We start from the raw sequence: 19,980 nt of genomic DNA, 5'->3' as shown, positions 1-19,980 counted from the left end.
CTGGTTGTTCATACTCGCCAAATCGTACCAGCCTCCATTTCATCATCTTCTTGAGCTTTTAGAGGTTTTCCACTTGATTTGAGAGGGCTTTTCGGCCCCCCCCATATTGTGTGGGAGGTTGACGGTGTTGGTGAAAGCTGATTGTTATCAGTTATATCGGCACTTGAACCCGTATAGGAGTCTGAGTCTCTGTCTATAGCATATTAGTAGCTTCTTTCGTTCCGGGGCGGCAGAAGCTTAGAATATGATCCCGTTCAACCATTACCTTTGGCTCCATCTAGATAACTTGGTGATCCAGGTTGCCCACTCAGATTCGTAGTTGCTCCGGGAGTTGATAAGTTATCATAAGCTAGAGGTGGCTCAATCCAGCGAGAAGAGCGGCCACGGGACTGACGACGAATTGCAGAGCGATTTCTCGCCGAGGGGGTACGAATTAACTCTGATTGGCTGGATGCTGGAACATCGGCTTTCTGAGTGGAACGAGGAGCGATTCGTGATGCAGCGATTCGTGAAGCAGCGACTTGAGCATCATAAACCTGTTTCTGTGCCTGAACCTGTTGTTGTTGAGCTGGAGTAAGGATAGGTGGTAACTTGGAAGCATCAGTAGGCTGAACAACCTGTGAAATATTAGCAGTCATTCTTGATAGGATAGGATTATTTCCAGGTGAAAACGTACTCCCATAAGTGCATTGTTTAATCTTAGTAATTTATTCAACTTCATGCGGGTCCTGAAGAGATGATCTTTGAGGCTTTGCATCGTACTTAATGTCTTATACCAGGGGAAGAGTCGTTTGTAATTGTCGCTGCGGAGGAGTTTTTCGTCGCCATCAACGCTCACGCCTCTAAAATAGGTATAAATATTTAACCCTACGCATCAGAGTGTATGGTTAGTCTGGAGTTGTATCGAGATCATGACAAGTTCGTTGAATAGTGCGAGTACTTGCAAATAAGTGCTCTGTTATAGTTCTGTCGCTGGGTATCATTGATCGCAGTCAAGGTATCTGGAAGTGGATAGTGGACAAGATACCACGCTCCTTGACCTTTAAGGTGTATTCCAATTGGACCTTTAGCCATGATTGTGACCTGTTCAGATGTTTTAATAGATGGTTCAAAGCTTTATGTTGATCGATTAAAGATAGATGGAGAAATACAAACATGTTCTTTTCAGTGCCAACTTCTACCAAGGGAGGTCGCTTCCATTATGGTTAGTAAGAAATATATGAGTTGCTGTAGTAACTGGGTAATGGTACTAGAAATCAAGATGCAATTCAATCTCTCTGCGGGTCACATATGAAACTGGTATGTTGTTGTACAGTGTAAAAGATGGTAACAGATGCTCTGATCCTCCAGATATCATCAAATTTCCAACTATTGTTTCTCATTTGAAATTTTGAAGAGCCTTCTCAAAGGGAATCTTAAAACTATTTGAGGGGCTACTTATCGTTATAGGTTAAAAGTCATTTTCTCGTCTTGAATTCATAATTTCAACCTCAAGTATTGTCTAACAATTGAGATTGCAAAGAGTTGTTCTTATTCTTTAATCCTCTCTGGAATTAGAAGCATCCTTATGATGAGAAGTTGAGCCCTATATTGATGTCCTGTATCTATTGCACGAGAGTCAGTGGTTGTCTTCTTCTCCTGAGGATGGCTGTGAACACCCGAAAGCACAATCTTGAAGAAGGAATTGCATTCTCGTACTTCAATCTAGTTAAATATCATTGAGATGTGTTCCCATGAAGAAGGAGCATCCCTCTAGCTTAATATTGTTGAGAACAATCCTATAAAGGAGGAGCATCCCTCTAAATTAATATCATTGGAATCTGTCCCCATGAAGAAGGAGCAGCTACTGCAAATTATTCAAATTCCACAACAATAAAGCAGCTGTCACTCCATCACCCTCGTTTCGTCCCAAGTATCGCACTTACTGAGTGTCATGACCGATAGCAAAGTTCTCCGTTTGAAACCATCATATATCTATACTATGCAAAATATATGAGGTGCCCGCCTCGAACCACCATGATCTGTCGTCAAGCTTGAGAAGTATAAAATCGCAGGCGTTGTTGGTTATGCCAGGATAATGCAGTAGCGATGACTTAAGATGAAATTTGTAACCCAAACTCACAGCGACAGTATCTTAAAGTAGACTGAAAGCTGAAGCTTAAAAAAAAGCATTCTCGAGGGACCATAACAGAAACGCATGATTACCACCTCGACATCAAGCAACAATAGTGGCAATATTCACAATAACGACGATAACGACAATGAGAGGGTGAATGGGTAGTCGTTTCCGACTTTTGAAGATCCTGCCTGTTCAAGCGACTTGGATGATGTGAAAAGTATAAATGCGAATTTGACCTGCTCAAACAAGGTGAATAAATGTACATAACAAATCCGAATACTTCACAACTTGCATGTTTAGCCCATCTCCCGCATATTCTCCCGCGAATGTTGCTACTCTAGCTATTTCCATATTCTGATGTATTTATATTTCCCTATCTGCCCCTCAAGAGCTCATATCCTGATCTATTCTTCAACCTCTAATCTTTTCCGCTCCTGTACTTAAATCTTCCCTCACATAGAAAACTAGGACCATGATTTGTACAACAAAATCAAAATTTGAGTGAATAAAAAACAATCAAACTGCCACTTCTAGAAGATATGGCCAGGCTGCGTTTTCTTGGTTGTTTGTGCAAATGATACTTTCGTGAATCGTTCCGGATAAACCGAAAGCGACATTTGAAGTAACGACCACCATGGAATCTCTCGAACTGACAACATATTGCGTCGCAACAATGTACACCAACAAAACAGCCGAGCTCACATAACTGAGTGGTAGCACGTAATATTCGCACTTGCAAACAGAAATTCCGTGGAAGGTCGATGGGCACATGAACACTTGTGGAAGCTACTTGGTCTCTCCAGCTTTTTGTACGCACAACAAATAGAGATCGATGTTCCTCCTCACAAGTCTCAAAAACATATTGAGAAAAAAAAATTGTATGTGGGAGAGAGCAGTGGAAAAGACAATTGGGTAACAAGATGTTATAGATGAGATTCTTGGTTGACTAACCTTACAAATAAACACTAGGATTGCACAAGCATAAATGGACAGCAATGTTTGAAAACCAAAAATGTGAAGACTATGAATGATCTCATTTCGAGGACCACTGTTCCATCATAACGTTGAACATCAACCACGAGGTAAATGCCCCGAGTATCATTCATCTAGGTCTACCTCATAACCCCATTTTGTCCCACATCAACATCAACCTCCACTATCGGCTTATCATTTCTCTCCAACTCTCTTTGTCTCTGTACACTCTCATCCATATGATCCGCGAAGGCGAAAAGTGCCTGACCTGCTTCTCCAAGATCATTTACACTTTGAGTTTTCTCTTCCTCGTCGTCTTTCTTCCCTGACCAACTATCAGGCATCTGTATTAACCCCTCATGCAACGCATAACCCGCCACCAGTCCGACAGCCGCAACTAAACTTCCCGCCGTGATAACATATTTCCAGATGCTACCCGCATCAGTATCCTTTTCCTTTTCGCCACCATAGCGTCTCATACGATTATCTTTCCTCTGCTGTCCCACAATCGGTAACGAATCTGCTAGACCCGCCAAAAATACGCCTCCGATATTTAGTATACCACGAGCTTCAGGCGCTTGCCAAGGTAAACTCCCTTTCTTCTGTTGCAATGCATTTGCATTTCCGCTATTGCCAGATTTGGTAAGCAGCGCATCATCCAAACCAACCACACCATTCCACGCCTCATCTTTCAGCTTTTCAACCCATTCAACCAAGTCTGGAAACTTTTTCCTCATCGTCTTTTGCAGCCATGGTTGTGGTAACTGCGGATACAGCATCAGAGACATAAAACCAAGTGCTAGACAATCTAGACTCGACAATTTCTCATGTGAGACAAGATATTTCTTATTTCCTTTTAATTCTCTGATTGCAGAGAAAAAGTCGCTTGCTAATGCATCGAGACGAATTTGCGCGTTAGTTTCAGGAGAAGCTTTTAGTAAACTTGAGACAGATTGTTTGCCCCTCCTGAGAGATTCGGGTATGATACTTGGTTGGTCTCGTGATTTATCATCTTCTGAATCTATATCCAGAGCATCTAGACCGAGATATTCTGTTCTTTTTTTAGCTTCCGCTCGGAGATGAGGCGGTGTAAGATATGGCAAGGGAAAAGATTGTATCGTATTGAAAATCGGACGAGTGACTTCGGAATAATTCTTCGAAGAAACATAGAGTGAGAGATCTAGTAACGGCTGTCCATGCATTTGGATAAAAGCAGAATATCTAATCGACCAATCAATAAGCTTTGCATCATAACAAATATAAAGGATCTCTATATCCGTTTTTTCTTCGGTAGTACTTACGCTGTACAATCGGCCCCTTCTTGTCCTCGTAAGCCCGCATCTAGATTCCATTTCCCAGATGAATATTGTGTGAGAAAATCGATGATGCTTCTGTATCCACCCACCCAATGAATGGCCCCATTCCTGCTATCTTTCAAAGCAGGCAATTCATCTGCAGGATTATATCAATATTGAACTTTTCCTCTTTTGACCACTCAAGGATTGTGTGAGGGGTAGAAGGATGCATTCTCTGCGTCACGTACTCGTGGGACTTAGGGTTGGATCACTACTAGCAACAAGGGACCATTGACCACGTGGGATCACTTGCTGCATGTATGCAATAGTAGCTAAGCATTGTGCATCAATGGAGGGCAAACCGAATGATGGACCCCAAATATGCAGTTCAAGAACCATGATTGATATGTGATATAATGCGGAAGTTATGCGTAGGTTTCTGTGCCAAGCATAAAGTGGTGTGGTATGATTTTTGAGCAAGATTCGAGGTTTGAGGTATAGGTTAAAGATTCAGAGTAAAAAGATGATGGAATTGAGGATTTTACTTGATTGAAATCTGCAAGTCGTCCAAAAGAATCAATTGTGCCTTGTGCTTTTCCCTGCAAAAGCTATTACAATTGCGGTGAGGAGATGCAAGTAATTTGATATGTATCAAGCTGTAAGATACATATGCACACATGCATATATTGTAAACGGTGAAGGGAAAGTCGGCACCCAAATTGGAATTGGTGCTGTGGTTGATGTTGTTGTTGATGTCGCCGTTAAAGTTAACATTAGACTTGTCAAAAAATATTGATCAATTGATAAGAAATTCCCCTCCACGATTGCCAAGCCTTTCCCTCGCGCTCCATCCCGTTCCTGGCGTTCCTGGGAAAATTACCCGTGTCCACGTGATATGATTATATCTCCTTCAATTCTCAGCTACTCGGCGATAATACCCAACCACCACACAACCACCACACAACCAAGCACATAACCACCAAAACTAATAGATGCATCTAGCTAACAGCCTATCGGGATATATGCTTACTCTCCTCTTCACACGGCGCACACATGTACGCAAAAAATAACCCCCAAGGAAGCACAACATCAACGTCGCATCCGTCTCGCCGTGTTGCTGTGCCACAATCATACAGAGAAGAATGTTGAAGACTAATTCTTACTTTAACCTATCTAGTGTCTATCTGCTACCTATCTGCTACCTTTCTACTACCTATCTGCTACCCACCTACTACCCGGTCACCAAGACTGTGTAAGTCACCTCAACCTAGCAACCTTAACCCACACCACCGGATTTTTGGCATGTCACTATCACACCCAATATTGGTCTTGAAGAGGTATAATTGAAGATACCAAGCCTTCTTCCCCTCATCTTCCTCAGCCCGAATATATTGACTTTACGATTTCACTCCAAGTTATCTCGACATGATGAATATATACCAGGAATATCAGTTGGATTAGGTTTTCGTCTCAGAGAAGTCATAGCTTCTATGCATCAGCTGGTTACACTGTCACAACAGTATGGTGAGACATATCCATCTTCCTTTTCCTTCTTCTCAGGAACAATTTCTCGACATTTACGCCAACCCGTTTTGAACCTTTCTGCTGTTGAGCCAAGGTATATTTCTCAGATATCAGAAACCCTCTTCATCATAATGAACCACCGAATATAGAAATCTCTTCTCCCTCAAAAGCAATAATATCTGTACAACGGGTAGGGTTTAGTCAGTCATATCAGGAAGAACGGAGATGATCCCTTGCATCATAATCGATTAATCTAAAGTTTAAAAGTTCGAGAAAATTGACAGGCTATGTAAAGCCATCCGATCATTAGCCAGGTTCGAAGGATTGGATTGGAAGATCTTTATGAGTGACATCAAATCCTGAGTGTTGTGTTCCATGGGTGATCACGATTGAAGATCTTTCATCCTTATGAGGAGAGATGGCTTGATTATCTATGATGTATATTGTCTTATCGAAATGCGCGCGCGAGCCTGCCAAAAGGAATGTGTTCACGGACTACCACAACTACTTCTTGTCTGACCTCGATAAAGTTTTTCTGAAAAATCTATCTACCGTATACCTAAACATGTATTCAGAACTTGTGTCCACTTGGAGCTTGCTTGCCTGTCTGTTTGCCTGCTTGATATCGTATAGTCATATCCCACTATCCCATTTCCTATATCCTTCCTATCCTCGATTACTCATTCTCACCCCGCATGCTTGAGACAACCAAATTGCTACTGCCTACTCAACGGGAAGGCTTCGGCGCTGGTCGATCCCCTGGAGTTCGGCGTTCGGTCGCCTTGTTTACACCACCCCTCACCTCACACACCATGCTTCGCTCTCAGGTGGTACGAATTGGTATCGGTGAGTCTTCTCGTTTGGCTAATCTAATAGGTCGACAGGGGGGAAGTAGGATTTTCACGTGAATATTTTGCGCGATCTCGAGGCAGTATACCCTGGGAATAGAACAAGCAAACCAGCAAGCAATTGCTCATCTGACCCATTTTTCAAACTTCGGTAAGGCATGGTTGGGAAATGGTTCGTATGACTACGTATCACTACTGGCTAATATATTCCAAACGACCAACCATCATCATCGTGCTCGGTCGCGATATCAAGGAGGCGATGGCAATGATTATCATGACGATCACATCATCCTTTGAACGTTCCTGCATGCGAGATTTCCGAGCATTGTGTAGAGGAGGAAGGTGTAACGAGCGAACAGGCGTGGCGGTTTCGCCTTATTCCCATCGCCGCTCGCTTTTGCCCTCGCTGAGTGAGAATATCGCGTCGGTAATGCTTCTAGAAAGGGGAAATAAGGATTGGGGCGGACGAGGCAACGGAAGGATTATCAGCCCGGGAACTTGGGTGCCCAATCATATCCTTTGTATCGAATTGACCATATTGTTGACCCAAGCATGTATCATACCTACCTTGGGTATTTTGTTTCGTGAGATAAACGTGAATCAAGGAATGATGTTATCTCACAAACGAAGAATCGGTCAAGCACCAATCGCGCGTAGTAGAAGTGTAAAGTCATAATCACAATCAAGCATCACAATCATAGTCATAGTCATAGTCAAAAAAGTATAGTGTATAGTGAAAAGTTTCAAGATTCAATTATTTCTTTCCCTCATCATATCAATTCTCGTCATATCAGTACATATCGCAATCTTTCCATATCCATGGTGGTGATGCTACCATTCCTTGAAAACTCCCTAGGCCCTCAGTAGGTAACCTATCGACCCATCATATTCCCATCCATAATCATCCTGATTGGATATCCTTCCATCGCGCCAGTAATAGTGATACAAGTATGCATATTAAAATCTCATATGAGAGTAAGACCGTCGCCGCGGCATGTAGTATATTGGTACAGTAAATACTCAAACGTCAAATGACAGATGAGTGTAAAAGGGTATCGAGATAGTAGCGTGCAAGCAATGGAAGATGAGCCTGCTCGAATCTCTGCCGCGAGAAGAGAAATTGTGGGTAGCGGATAATGTGAATTGAGAGTGTATAATCACTGCGCGGTTCAGTCCGATGCGCATGCTCGGGTTGGGAAGAAACCCCTTGGGGATGCTCGTGCAAGAAGCTCAAGAAGCGCCGAAGATGAGGTGATGTTGCGCGTATGAACTACCATTCAGTGCCGAAGGAGGAATCGCATTTATGAGGCGTGAGTAAGGCGGGGAGGGTATGCGTGTAAGGTAGCAATGTAATCTTGACTCTCAAACGCGGATTCGGTGGCTCTCTCAATTTGGAAGTGAGGTATCGAATTGGTTTTCGCATTGTGGTAATGAGTCCATGTTCCCTTTTAGCTTCAGTTGATGTGTTTCTTGTCCAAGAACTGAAATTTATTTGGATGGAAGAGGAGGAAGAGGACGGTTGGGTGGTGGTCCTGGGCAAGGAGGAAGGTTGGTAGGGCGATGTTGAGCAGGCATGTTGATAGATTGAGGTAGAATGAACTAAACTGTGGTGTGTATAGAGGAAGTTGTTCAGATGAGATGATGATTGAAGTTGTTGATGATCTACTCTCGAAGTGGGAGGAAGAGGAGAGTTATATATCTTGCTTGTGGTGATTGATGAATGTTTAATCGCAATATAAAAAGATTGTTTCTATTATCGAAGTGACCTGAAACTTGTAGTAGATAGAGGTAGCGCTTGATGAAGTGATACTGAATAATCTATTTTCTCTCTTGCAGCAAGTTGGGGTCCTGGATCTTTATGTATTTTCGTACACTCCTCAACTATGCGTGCTATGCAAACCACAATCAGAAAATTGACCAGGTTCAACCTACCTGGGGAAATTTGTCCATAATTGCTCATTCATCTTGGATCAGCATCGGAAGGTTTGGACCTGACCTGGTCAAAGTTACTGCCAGGGCGTTACAAGCATCCCACGCTATCGTGTTTCATTTTGGGCTGCACTTGCGTAGGTGCCAGGTACAATAGTCTCAAAGTAGTCTTGTTGCACTTGGATGATTTTATTGTGGAGAATTTGGAAAAGAGGTGATGCATGCCCAGGGTGGATATAAGATGTTTCTAAGAAAGGGAAAGTGTGGTATGTAAAATAATTTTAGTTTTAAGCCTTGTATACGCCATGGAAATGATGGTGCATTGGACAGGGGGAGCTTCAGCTTGTTGGTTTTATTATTCTGCCGGCAACTTGCATTCGCAGTGGATGATTAGGAGGTTTTCATAATTCTTCTTGCATAGTCACACTTAAAGTTGATGAAGGGGCAGGAAGCGAAAGACATTTGAATTATACGTGACATTGGGGAAAACTTTGGCCATAGTAAGAGATACAACATCTAACGAATCACTCATGTATCGGTTGTCAAGTTATCTACAAATCTATTTACGAATCTGTCTACGAATCTATCTCTCACGGACCTGAGTATGTCTTCCTTCTACGAGAGCACAAGTATTCAGATGATCTATAATCCCATTAGACATTCAAGTCTACTCAAAAAGTAATATTCATTTTATTTTGATCATCTCATTAGTACTATTTTGGTAACAACAGGCGGACAACAGGGGTAGTCCACCTTTGCCGAAAATAGTTTGGTCAGAATGGCAGAAAATAAATGGCAGAATAATTTCCTTGTCATTCCTAATCCACATTTCTACGATGTAGGAAGTGATCAGGCTGAAGATTTTTGATTGAGGGGCGGCTTGACTCTTTTCGAAATGAGGATTTTGATATTGATGAGCAATTGAGTAAAAAAAACTCCGAACATTCAGATCTACGAGGCAAGGAAGATAGTCCAACGGAGGTTAGCTGAGTACGGAGTATAGACGGATGTTGACATCAAAAGCCTGTTTTCTGTTTGCTGTTTGCTGTTTGCAGTTTCTGGTTGTATATGTTATTATTATCAATCAACACCGAATTCAATAATAGTTCCCACGAGTTTTCTTGGGTTGGGTGCGGCATAGTGCTGACTGTATTTCATGAAAGTGCAGGCAACCTCCAATAAAATCTCCAGGTTCTCAGCCTACTAAAACCAAGCATTGCGCATTGCGAGGAATCGTATCAGTAACCCAGCCTTGTAAGTTCGTGTACCTTTTCCCGCCGCTGTGCTGACGCTCGATACCGGATATGTACGCCTCAGCTTGTATATCACCCAAGGCTACGATTATCAGTCACAAATCTATCATATGATCATTCAATATCAACCGCAATAACCAATGACCAAAATCATACCTAGCTACTGTCGGTCAAACCACGATTATATCAAATGTGGGGTGTTCGTGGTTCGCTTATGGGTGATTCGCATGCCGATGCGATAGACTACAGCCCGTGTTTCCCCTCGCCCCTTCCCGTGTCTCTTCTCACCTGATCTCGATGCTGTATTGGTGGAATCGTTGGCGATGATGATAAGCGTCGTTCGTACACTGATCAATCATAAGCTACTGTAGGTACCAATCTCTATATCGGGAAGAACTTCAACGGTCTGCGGTCATAATTCGCTGTCCACGTACCATGAACACGAATGGAATGCCTTCGTTGAGCTTAATTTTGGGCTTTGGCCCCCTTTCTTGAGCCGCTGTCTCCGATCGTGAATAGAGTCTTCGATACGATATCTAAATTCAGATAGCAGTGCATGCATACCCGCAAAGATCTGTTGTAAAAATGCTTAAATCGTACAAAGTGATTGGGGTGTACAGTACCATTCAATTAAAGCTATGTGCATGCAGCAATCTAACAGCAGTACCGCTCAGCAATTTCTAAATATGCATCACGGCTGTTTACCTCACAATGTCTGAGCATGCATGTCCATTGTACAAGATGATTTGGCTAAATAGCACACTGATCATAGAATTTTCGTATTCCAAAATATATCCATGTTGAAAACGTGGATTGATAGATTTCCTTTTGCCTTGCCGCTTACCATCTCAACACCGTTCTCGGGAGGCTTGTGGTACCTGAATATTAGTGTTTTGGTTGTTGGAAAAGTTAAGAAATGTTTCTCAATGGACGCCCATGTTTCCGAATGTTCCCGTAAAATATAACTCTATAACCGAGTTCATCTCATTGCGGGCTTTGAAACCATAAATTCACGCGAAGTGGCTGAGTAGTGAGTCCATAGTTACCAAGCAGTTACCAAGCAACACTCGACATTTTGGGATACGAAAGACATAGGGCTTGAACATTCAATAGATTCAATAATCTCGAGTCCTTCTCTGATCGAATTCTCTTATCGCAAAACCAACTCCATCTAAACCACAAAAGAAAATACGATTCCAAGATATCCAATTTCTTGACATCAATCTCACATGCGAATGCGAAGAATCTCAGAAATTCAGAATCTCATCTCCATAAGGCCCATAAACCTAAAATGCCAAGTCAAGGATTAGAAGTCACCTGGACGGAGAAGGGTGGATAGAGCATGCCTCACCAACAAAAGAAACTTACGATCTCCCCCTCGCTAGACTTGCAAATCCCCTGATACAAGGCTGAGGGGAGTCACATAAATTATACCTCATCAATGTAACCCCAGCCCCTGCGTTTGTCGCGCGAAATCGCAAATTGCAGAGATATATGCCCTTGCTTCCAATATCAGACTACTTTTGAGTGCCGAAGACACCGAAACGGATGTTTCCTGCTCCGTTTCTTTATCTGTCCTCCGACTCTCCGAGTATCAAGCGAGCTGGAAGGTGGAGATGTAAATTTTGAGGTTATTGAAATCAACTCATCTGCTATTCCTTTCTTGATGTTTTTGCACAATGTCGCTTCCGAAAGAAGATGTCGCCGTTTCCACATAAGGAATGCCCATTCTCAAATCGGGAAGTCTTGGAGAGCTTAAAATCCCTTTTTTTTTTACTTTCTTACAGGTGATGGTGTAGATCGGCGTTTGTCGCGCAAATTTGAAGATTTCCTCTGCTGATGGCACCTGTCATTGTCTGAGCTCTCGGACATTAATTTCGCCAATTTGACGGCTTTTTCTGATCCCCTTCATCTCAGCAATTTTTCTTTCCCTCGATAACCGAATATTATTCACCCTGAAGTAAAACAAGGGTTCATGTATCTCGTTTCGATATGTTCGGGTAAAAAAAAGTATCTTCAAGTGCAAGTATACCTATACTGTGTATCTTATTATGTATAATCCATCTTTACCTGTTCTTCGGAATGGGTCAAACCACTGAGCAATGATTGCTCAATGATCAAAACCTGATGAAGCCTGATCACATCAATACGAAGAACTATCTTCCCACTTTCAAATTGTACCGAATGATATTCCGATGCGGAGACGACAATCAGTACATCACATTATGATGCAACAGCGGAGTTATCGACAAGCTTTTTTTTCATTTCCCACCATCCACCGAACCCGAGAAAGATGAGAGAAAAACTTCACCGCCAACTTTAATCTTCGTGATATCGAATTTCCCCAAAAAACGTCACCATGATTCCACCATTGCATGCAGCTAGCTTTATCTCGTTCTTGATGCCTGCGCTTGATTTCGGCCCTGGGAGAAAAGATTTCAATGCGGTGAGAATAAAATTTAACTCAAGATTTTACACATGCCAAGCTTTGAGATCTCCAGAAATAGTTTATGGAAATGGTTCGTTATATTGACATTGACATCAGTTAGTTTTGAGAATCACCAAGTTTACATGCATTTTCATCTTTAGTTCTTGAGCTGATGTGTCTATGTGCGCCGCTACCCTTTGGCACATTAACTACTTTGACGTCGCATAGAACTCGAGATCGAGAGTTTGGCACGTTGATCTCGATATATCTGCCAGTCTGAAGTTCAGCTTGGACGAAATATGCTAGTCCGAGAGTTGGAATCAATAGCTTCAACGTTTTGATAGAGCACTATCCTTCGTATGTCTCTTCATAGTGCCTCTCTCCCCTCATCATGTACTCAAAGCTTACCTAAAGCTTGTCCATGGGATTCCAATCGAACTGAGGATCCACCCGAGTTGGTAGGATCATCCTCGCCGTTACTGGTAATGTGAAATAATCTTGATATTTGACGCCAGTACACCTTCACGCTGCATGTAACCTCTGCCCGAAGATTCTCTGCCTCAATTCCCAGGGCCCCTTTGGGCATATGACAAAGTCCTGCCAAGTATCACTGCGAACTACCAAGAAATCTTCATAAAATACATTAATAACATACATAAAAAGCGAAGATCATTCGGCCACTCCGTACCATTTATCCCCACATACCAAGCCTTTCCAAATACTCCAAGACAAACCTCGCAAAATGTAGCCAATCAGAAGCAAATAAATTTAATTATCTGACCATCTCACAGAAAAATTCTAGAAAATTGTAGATGGTGAAAATCAGGGTCATGCTCCACTCACTGTGTACCTGCGTATAGCCCTGTTCTCACACAAAGTAAATCTATCAAGGACATCTACAGTCATGTCACTCCAGTGACTCCACCCTTCGACGGGCCTTCGCACGCATGCACGTGTGCATTCTTTCAAACCCATACCGTCAGCATAACATGTACTCCACTACTTCCAACACCATTCGAAGAATCTCAACAGCCAAGCGTAACGCATCAATCTCAGAATAATCTCACATTTCAGATGGATTTGAATCCACCTCAATCTCATACTCAATGCCAAAACGTGACCGTGACCTCCTGACGGTGAGTATCAAACTCTTCTGAAACCCCATCTCGGAAGTTTCCAGAAGTCCCCATTTTTATTTTACATGAGATGAAAATGTATGGAGTGTGTATGGAATTTGAGAGCTATGGTTGTAAGGAATGGACTATGGATGAAATGAAGGGGTTAAACGAATACTCTAAGTCGTTATGCATCAATTCTGCTTCAACCAACAAACAAACAACAAACCCGTTTCATGTTTCCGCACGAGCCGATTTCGTGCTTGACGGGGTACTTAATATCTAATTTGTGCATATACAGAGTATGGAGATATTATCTATTTACGTAGTCAACCACGATTCAAGGTGACTCCGCAGGTAAGGAAGTAAAGGAGTTAGCAAGCAAGTATCAAAACATGCGGTCACCGGTGGCAATTCTCGCAAAAATGGAAGAACCTCCTCTCCTTTACAGAGGGGCAGATGAAAAGGAGATCCACTCTTGAAAAGGTCGACATGGGTGTTATCTTCAATTCCCCAAACTGGCTAGAAAAAGCGAAATTTCCACCCACGTCGTGGAGCTGGAGATATGTATGTAATTTTAAAATTTCTTTTTGATTCTTGACCGCCTTGCAAGATGCACTCAGCCACTGAGATGATCTCCACCTGGGGTTTTTCATAAATTACCACTCACGAATTGTAAAGGGCTGGCACGGTAAACGGTACTTGGTCTCCTTGTTTAGATACGAATGCAGGTCCCTGATTTGTGATGAGGGATTCCTGGTTTTGCTTTTTGCATGGAACCATTGGAATGTTTTGCTTGCTTCAAAGCTCCCTTGACGCCGCAGAGTACGGTGGCTCGGTGGATTCAAGATTGTGGAGTCTCAACAAAATCCTTCGAAATTTCTTCTAGAAGGTTTGCTTTGTTTATGGGGCGAGTATGGACAAGGGGGGGAAGATTACATGTATGGAATCATGGAAGCTTACATCAAAAGCATTGAAGTTCTCTCAACATCAGGATTCAGGGCTTCAACTCGTCTCCGCTGAATTGATTGTATTAATGCGAGAATTTCAAGGCTCAGGGCTGAGGCAAACGCCGAATATGTCGGTATTTACACATGGGAAACTCGGATGGCTTGATCTAGGATCTGGGGTGTGGACGAAGTTTGAGTTTGAACACACATGTATTTCCGGATATTTTGCAGATAGTGTATGCATGTGGAAGGTACTCGTGTTTTTCTTTTTCCCTTTTTGTTTTCGGGGTTTGAAGTTTAGGAGTTTTGAACTTTTGAAGATGCCGTTGAAACCACCTAATTTGCCACTGAAGATTTGGGAATCCGGGCTTACGAATTAGTGATGTGTACTGCAACGTATGCCTGTAGTATAGGCAATGATCGATACTGGAAAAATTGTTGATAGAAGAACTGTGTCCTGTGCAGGCTACAGATACGGCCCGCTGAAACTACACATCTTTGAATCCATCTATGGAGTAGTCCAGAATGCCAAAGGAACAAAAAAGGAACAAAATATTGATCCTTCCAAACAAACAAGTCACAACGAATCCACCTCCTAATTCACCTCCGCCAAGCTCACCGCTCCTCCTCCTCGACAATTCTCACACCGCACCGTCACTCTTCCAAACTTCCCAGACTGTGGGAAATTAATGTTTTCAGGTACGCAAGGTACATTCCAGTTATACGGTACGACTCATCATTCTACGAGAAACGATCAGCGACTAGAAGGAATGAAAGAACAATCTGTCAACTTCTTCCACGTGGAGTACTAGGATATTGCTTGATCTCCAAACCAAAACATCCATTCGCTTAATTTCCAAAAGCTCCAAGGCAATTTTCTAGAAACTTGCTGTGGTTTTCTGGAAAAAGGATGTTCCTTGACTCTGAAGTTAGAAAAGGGGATGGATCATATCGGTACGAAGGCGGTGAGTTCAATCTTCTAGTTAAGGAGATGGAAACTGGGAAAGGGGATTTCGAGACGGAGTATTCCTATCCCAAGCCTTGGAATGAGAAGCTACTCAAACGAGAACCGTGCCAGTTCACCATTCGTTCAACCTTCGCATGTTCGTACGTACAGCTTGGTACTGAACTTTATTTGCGAATATCTATTTTCAGTAGTTCTGAAGCAACTTTAAGGTTGAGCACTAATTCTTGGATTGCGGATGGGAAATCAATACCATCCGCTACCATTATGGTCGGTGGTCTTACGAGCAGATTGATGGATGGCGGATACCCACGGACAGGCAATTGAACTGCTCACGTACGTCAACCTTTTTAATGATGTAGACTTGAAGATTTCCTAGAAAGGGATCGAGATCTACAGAAAGTTTCTTTCGAATTCGGATAATAGAAGAATTGCACGAATGAGATGGGAACTTTGGAAGTCCAAGGAAAGATGTACGTAAAGGCATACGAAAAAATCATCATCAATTAGTCGAGTTTGAGAATGTAAGGAGAGGTGGCACTCCGTCGCTTGAAGTGTATTGATGGGTATTTTCCAAGTTTCATTCCAATTGTTGTATTTCTAATCATCTACCCACTACCCACCTGATCATAGATTTCACCTGAATTCTGAACGAATGTTAGAAAATACGACAAGGTTTCGAGATTCGGACTTTGTCATCGGAGCTGATTGTCCTTTTCGAAATATACTTTCAAATTTACGAAGTTTATCGCTTCTAAAACACGAGTACACTTAGTAAGCTTCTTGAGAAATCCTTCCCATTAGACTAGTACTGTTCAAACCACATACATGTGTATTTTTAACACACATCAATAACTAATCAAGAATCCCTCAATTATTCAAACCGAAACCCTTCCCTTCCCTTCAAACCTGAAAACTCTCCTTCTACTTACCCCTCCCTCCTCGTAAGCGCCAGGAAGGAACCGAGAATATCCATCTCGGGAACCCAGCTTACCCGCCCGCGTAGGATTGTAAGATAAGCGCCCGACGTGGCGCCCGTCATCTTATTCTCCGTCTTACTCATTTCCACTTCCAATTTATTGCCCCGGAAAAATCCTTCGTGTATAGAAAATTAGCTTTTGGGGGGTTGAGGTGCTGAGCTGTGGTGATGAGATCAGAATAGACCTAGTGGTTAAATACGGATGGGAACATACGAGGCTGAGGTTGCGTGCCGAGAATATTCATCCGTGTTGAAAGTATGATGGGGTTTGCATACGATAGTATACGAGAGCATACGAGAGCACACGATAAGCCTCACTACCTTACGAATACCGTACGAGGTTACGAGTATGATGAATACTAGGTATTTGCATTCATACCCAATGACCAGGTATCTCAATTATCTTTTCCCTTTCTCCAATTCCAAATCCAATCATCTCCGTTCGTCCTCAAAACCCTTCCTTATCAAACTCTCGCTACCTTATCAGTCACCCATCTATTGTCCACTCACTCGTATCATCCTCTGCACATCAATCTCCTTATCCGTCCCGGGCACCCGAGCCGAAGCCCTTGGCCCGACGCGCCTAGCCTGCGCCCTGCATATCAGCAATATTTCAAGCTTCATTACACAAATAACAATTGTTCCTTCCGCTTTAAGGAATGTTGATACCGATGGTCCGGTGTGGAAATCAAGAAACAAAAAGTTATGATCTGATAATATCAGGGTAACGGGGAACATTGAAGATATCATTGGGGGTGAGCGAGTATGATATCTATCAGATTTATATATGCACGCAAGACGTAGGATTTTCGTACCTAGATAGCGAATGTCGAGAGACTGAAGACGCAGAGACTGGGTTGGAAACTCGTAAAGTTGGCACGGTGAGCGTGAGTTGGAGATGCAGGTGGCAATGGGACATGAGAGTTCTGGAGTGTGTATAAAGATATCATTATTATAGCAGTCTAGTTCAATATAAGTTAGATATCTAAAGTTTTAAGCATCACATCGCTCCATCCAGCAACCTAAGAACTGAACATCCCTCAAAATGCGTCTCTCAATCTTCCTCTCAGCCATCACTCTCCTCACTCACCGTAAGTCCCCAACGTCGATATCTCATTCCACTCCATCCCAGTATATCCCCAGCTTCACCACACTCCCAAACCCTAACATACCCTCTCTCTGTCATAGCAACAGAAGCATGCTATTTCAACGTATACTCCACGACAGTTGGTACCTTCAAAGCACAACATTCCGAGCCCCTCGATCACAATGGCGCACCCCAGACCCTCACTGGAAAATATCTTACCTGTTCTTTCTCAGCCGATCTTGCCGACGGATGTATTGTAACAGTCGAGACCAATGTTGGGTGTGGGAATTTGACCTTCGAGAGGATTGGTACTAACTGAGCTTGCATGTGAATGGAAGGCTAGCGTAGTCGTGGGAAGTAGGGGTGTTAGTTGTATACTCATGGGCAGACGAGGCTGAGATGATTCTGAACTGTGATACTGAGATCATGTTAGTAGACTACGAAGTCCGCAGGCGGTCAGGAGTCTTAGCTGGGCGGTGTGGAATAATTTCCCAATGATATGGTAACTAGTTCAATGTACCTGCATGCGAAAGAAACTAGCTTCAACATTTTCAAACTCGAATAAACCTCATCGCAAACAATGTGCTACTCAATTTAGCAAGAACAAGAAACAAAACCAGTAATCGTTATTCTTGTTTCTTTGAAAATGGAGCAAAAAAAAAAAAAAAAAAGAAAAGCACTGCCCACTGCCCACTGCCCAGAAACCGTCAACAACGACGACTATGACGTAGACGGCATGTACAGATGTCTCCCGTCGCATTCCATGGAAGTTTCGGACGCTCCGGCGACGCGAATGCGATGGCTAGACGCGCACGGCCATGGAGAATAAAAATAATTCGTATCCACATACATTCAACTTGATGCTAAACTGAGAATACGATAAAACCCTCTGACTTCTCGATCTACCATCACAGCGCCGATGATATGCAGCTCATACAGTCCTAGCAGTTTGCAGCATCATAATACCAGTGAAAACGTTTCTGTGTCCACATGGTCCACCCAGAACGCCAATTCTCACCTATACCCCGCTGTCTGTGACACGGTTGAGAGTCTGGGCAATATATTGGGAGCATTATAAGCTATATGTATTCAATAATAAGTGTATGAATCCAAGATCTAGAATAATGGGGATCACAGGCTCAATAGTCACTTCCCGATTTGCATCATCAAAATTGCCAACGTCCGAGCATATTGGCCTAGAGACAGTACTTGTGGACAATTCTTCATCTAAATACAACGTGATTGGTACCAAAAAAGTGGGAATTTCCCCCCATAGCCTTGGAAAAAACAGCCGACGGGATAATTCCCACTGAATAGAGAGAATGTAGCCGAAGGGCTTATGATGACACTGTCGATCGATGTAAAAGTCTTTCAACATCTAACACCATTCTTTCTTGGTGCCAGACCACTGGGAATATTTCACCCATTCATGTTTTCCCAACGGTCCTCCAAGGATCCTTGGTCCGTTTCACCATCGTCGGTTAAGATTGAATTCACGTTAGAATAGACTTCGGGGAGTTAAGCAAACGGCTATCATCGACTGAAAGCGAAAAGCCTCTTCGGCGAACCAATTCGGAGCAGCATTTCGGCCGAAGCCGATGGCTGCCAATGGGACTCTTCAATTACACTACAATCAAGACGCCATGATGTTTTTTATCGATGGAATAATTACCCGACAAATATGATTTATACTTTCTCCCAGTGATGAAAAGTTCTGTGTACGAAACAAACCGTCCGTTCGCATGGGTGGCGTCTCTCCCGCACCAATCAAAAGTTCAATTCTGATCTTAACTCGACTATTCTTTCACCTCGTACGTACACACAACGGATGAAAATACCATACTTTGTATAATTTCTTTTGGTCCGCGCGCACTTCAGTGCCATATCGTTTGTGGGGAAGACGGCAGAGGGAACGGGGGACCCGGAGAGAGAAGTCTATCAGGGCTTGGACCATGTTGAGTAAATCCAGGGACAGAAGCGTGTGATAACTCTATTTGGTGATTTGTCCTCGCCTTGATGAAAGATAGTTTGAAGTGAATACACTTGTCTCATCAAAATCTTTGGGCTCTGTTGCTTAGGTAGATCATTGTAGCTGTCATCTCTGGTCTTATTTGTTTGCCGGTTTTCACTTTGTAACTTGCCATATGCACTTAACTGCAAAACATAGCTAGGGGTGGCTCTTGCTTGATAGGCCAATGATAAAGATTGAGCATACAGGACAAATTGTGACATCGGCATCAGGTCGAATTTACTCTGCGCTGACCATCTTCCATGCTTCAACTTCCTCGCACCTGCATGTCTTCCAACCCAACACGTATGAGAGTTGATGATCAAGAGCTCGCCAGATAATAAGTTTGTGCTTAGAAGAGTATAATGTTGAGCTGAGGCCATCAGGACACACTACCCCGGGTTTGAAGGCCAGTTATGGGTGATGGAGGTCTAGATCTACAACCAGGACACTCTCACAGACGTTCACTACGAAACGGGGATAACCCAAACCTTACAAATGCCGCGATG

The 19,980-nt window shown here is 42.9% G+C and overlaps 4 protein-coding genes across 4 annotated transcripts; 2 read left to right on the top strand and 2 right to left on the bottom strand.

The window, feature by feature from the left end:
* Positions 1–8: 8 nt before the first annotated feature.
* On the bottom strand, positions 9–1,074 carry EAE98_009755 (uncharacterized protein; the record flags this gene model as incomplete). Its single annotated transcript, XM_038957376.1, has 4 exons — positions 9–193; positions 266–617; positions 677–842; positions 941–1,074. 4 exons carry the CDS (start codon positions 1,072–1,074, stop codon positions 9–11), a joined length of 837 nt encoding a protein of 278 aa, XP_038806315.1.
* Positions 1,075–3,231: 2,157 nt separating this feature from the next.
* Positions 3,232–4,785, bottom strand: EAE98_009754 (uncharacterized protein; the record flags this gene model as incomplete). The annotated part of the gene is made up of 3 exons (XM_038957375.1): positions 3,232–4,312; positions 4,393–4,543; positions 4,635–4,785. 3 exons carry the CDS (start codon positions 4,783–4,785, stop codon positions 3,232–3,234), a joined length of 1,383 nt encoding a protein of 460 aa, XP_038806314.1.
* Positions 4,786–15,343: 10,558 nt separating this feature from the next.
* EAE98_009753 (uncharacterized protein) lies at positions 15,344–15,724 on the top strand (the record flags this gene model as incomplete). Its single annotated transcript, XM_038957374.1, has 2 exons — positions 15,344–15,540; positions 15,589–15,724. The coding sequence occupies 2 exons, from the start codon at positions 15,344–15,346 to the stop codon at positions 15,722–15,724; spliced, it is 333 nt and encodes a 110-aa protein (XP_038806313.1).
* A 1,697-nt stretch (positions 15,725–17,421) lies between these two features.
* Positions 17,422–17,782, top strand: EAE98_009752 (uncharacterized protein; the record flags this gene model as incomplete). Its single annotated transcript, XM_038957373.1, has 2 exons — positions 17,422–17,467; positions 17,565–17,782. The coding sequence occupies 2 exons, from the start codon at positions 17,422–17,424 to the stop codon at positions 17,780–17,782; spliced, it is 264 nt and encodes an 87-aa protein (XP_038806312.1).
* Positions 17,783–19,980: the final 2,198 nt, after the last annotated feature.

This window comes from Botrytis deweyae (genome assembly GCF_014898535.1).
Source record: "Botrytis deweyae strain B1 chromosome Unknown BDEW_030, whole genome shotgun sequence".
Lineage (NCBI taxonomy): Eukaryota > Fungi > Ascomycota > Leotiomycetes > Helotiales > Sclerotiniaceae > Botrytis > Botrytis deweyae.
Note: the sequence above shows the minus strand (reverse complement) of the source record. Positions and strands in the feature narration are given on the sequence as shown.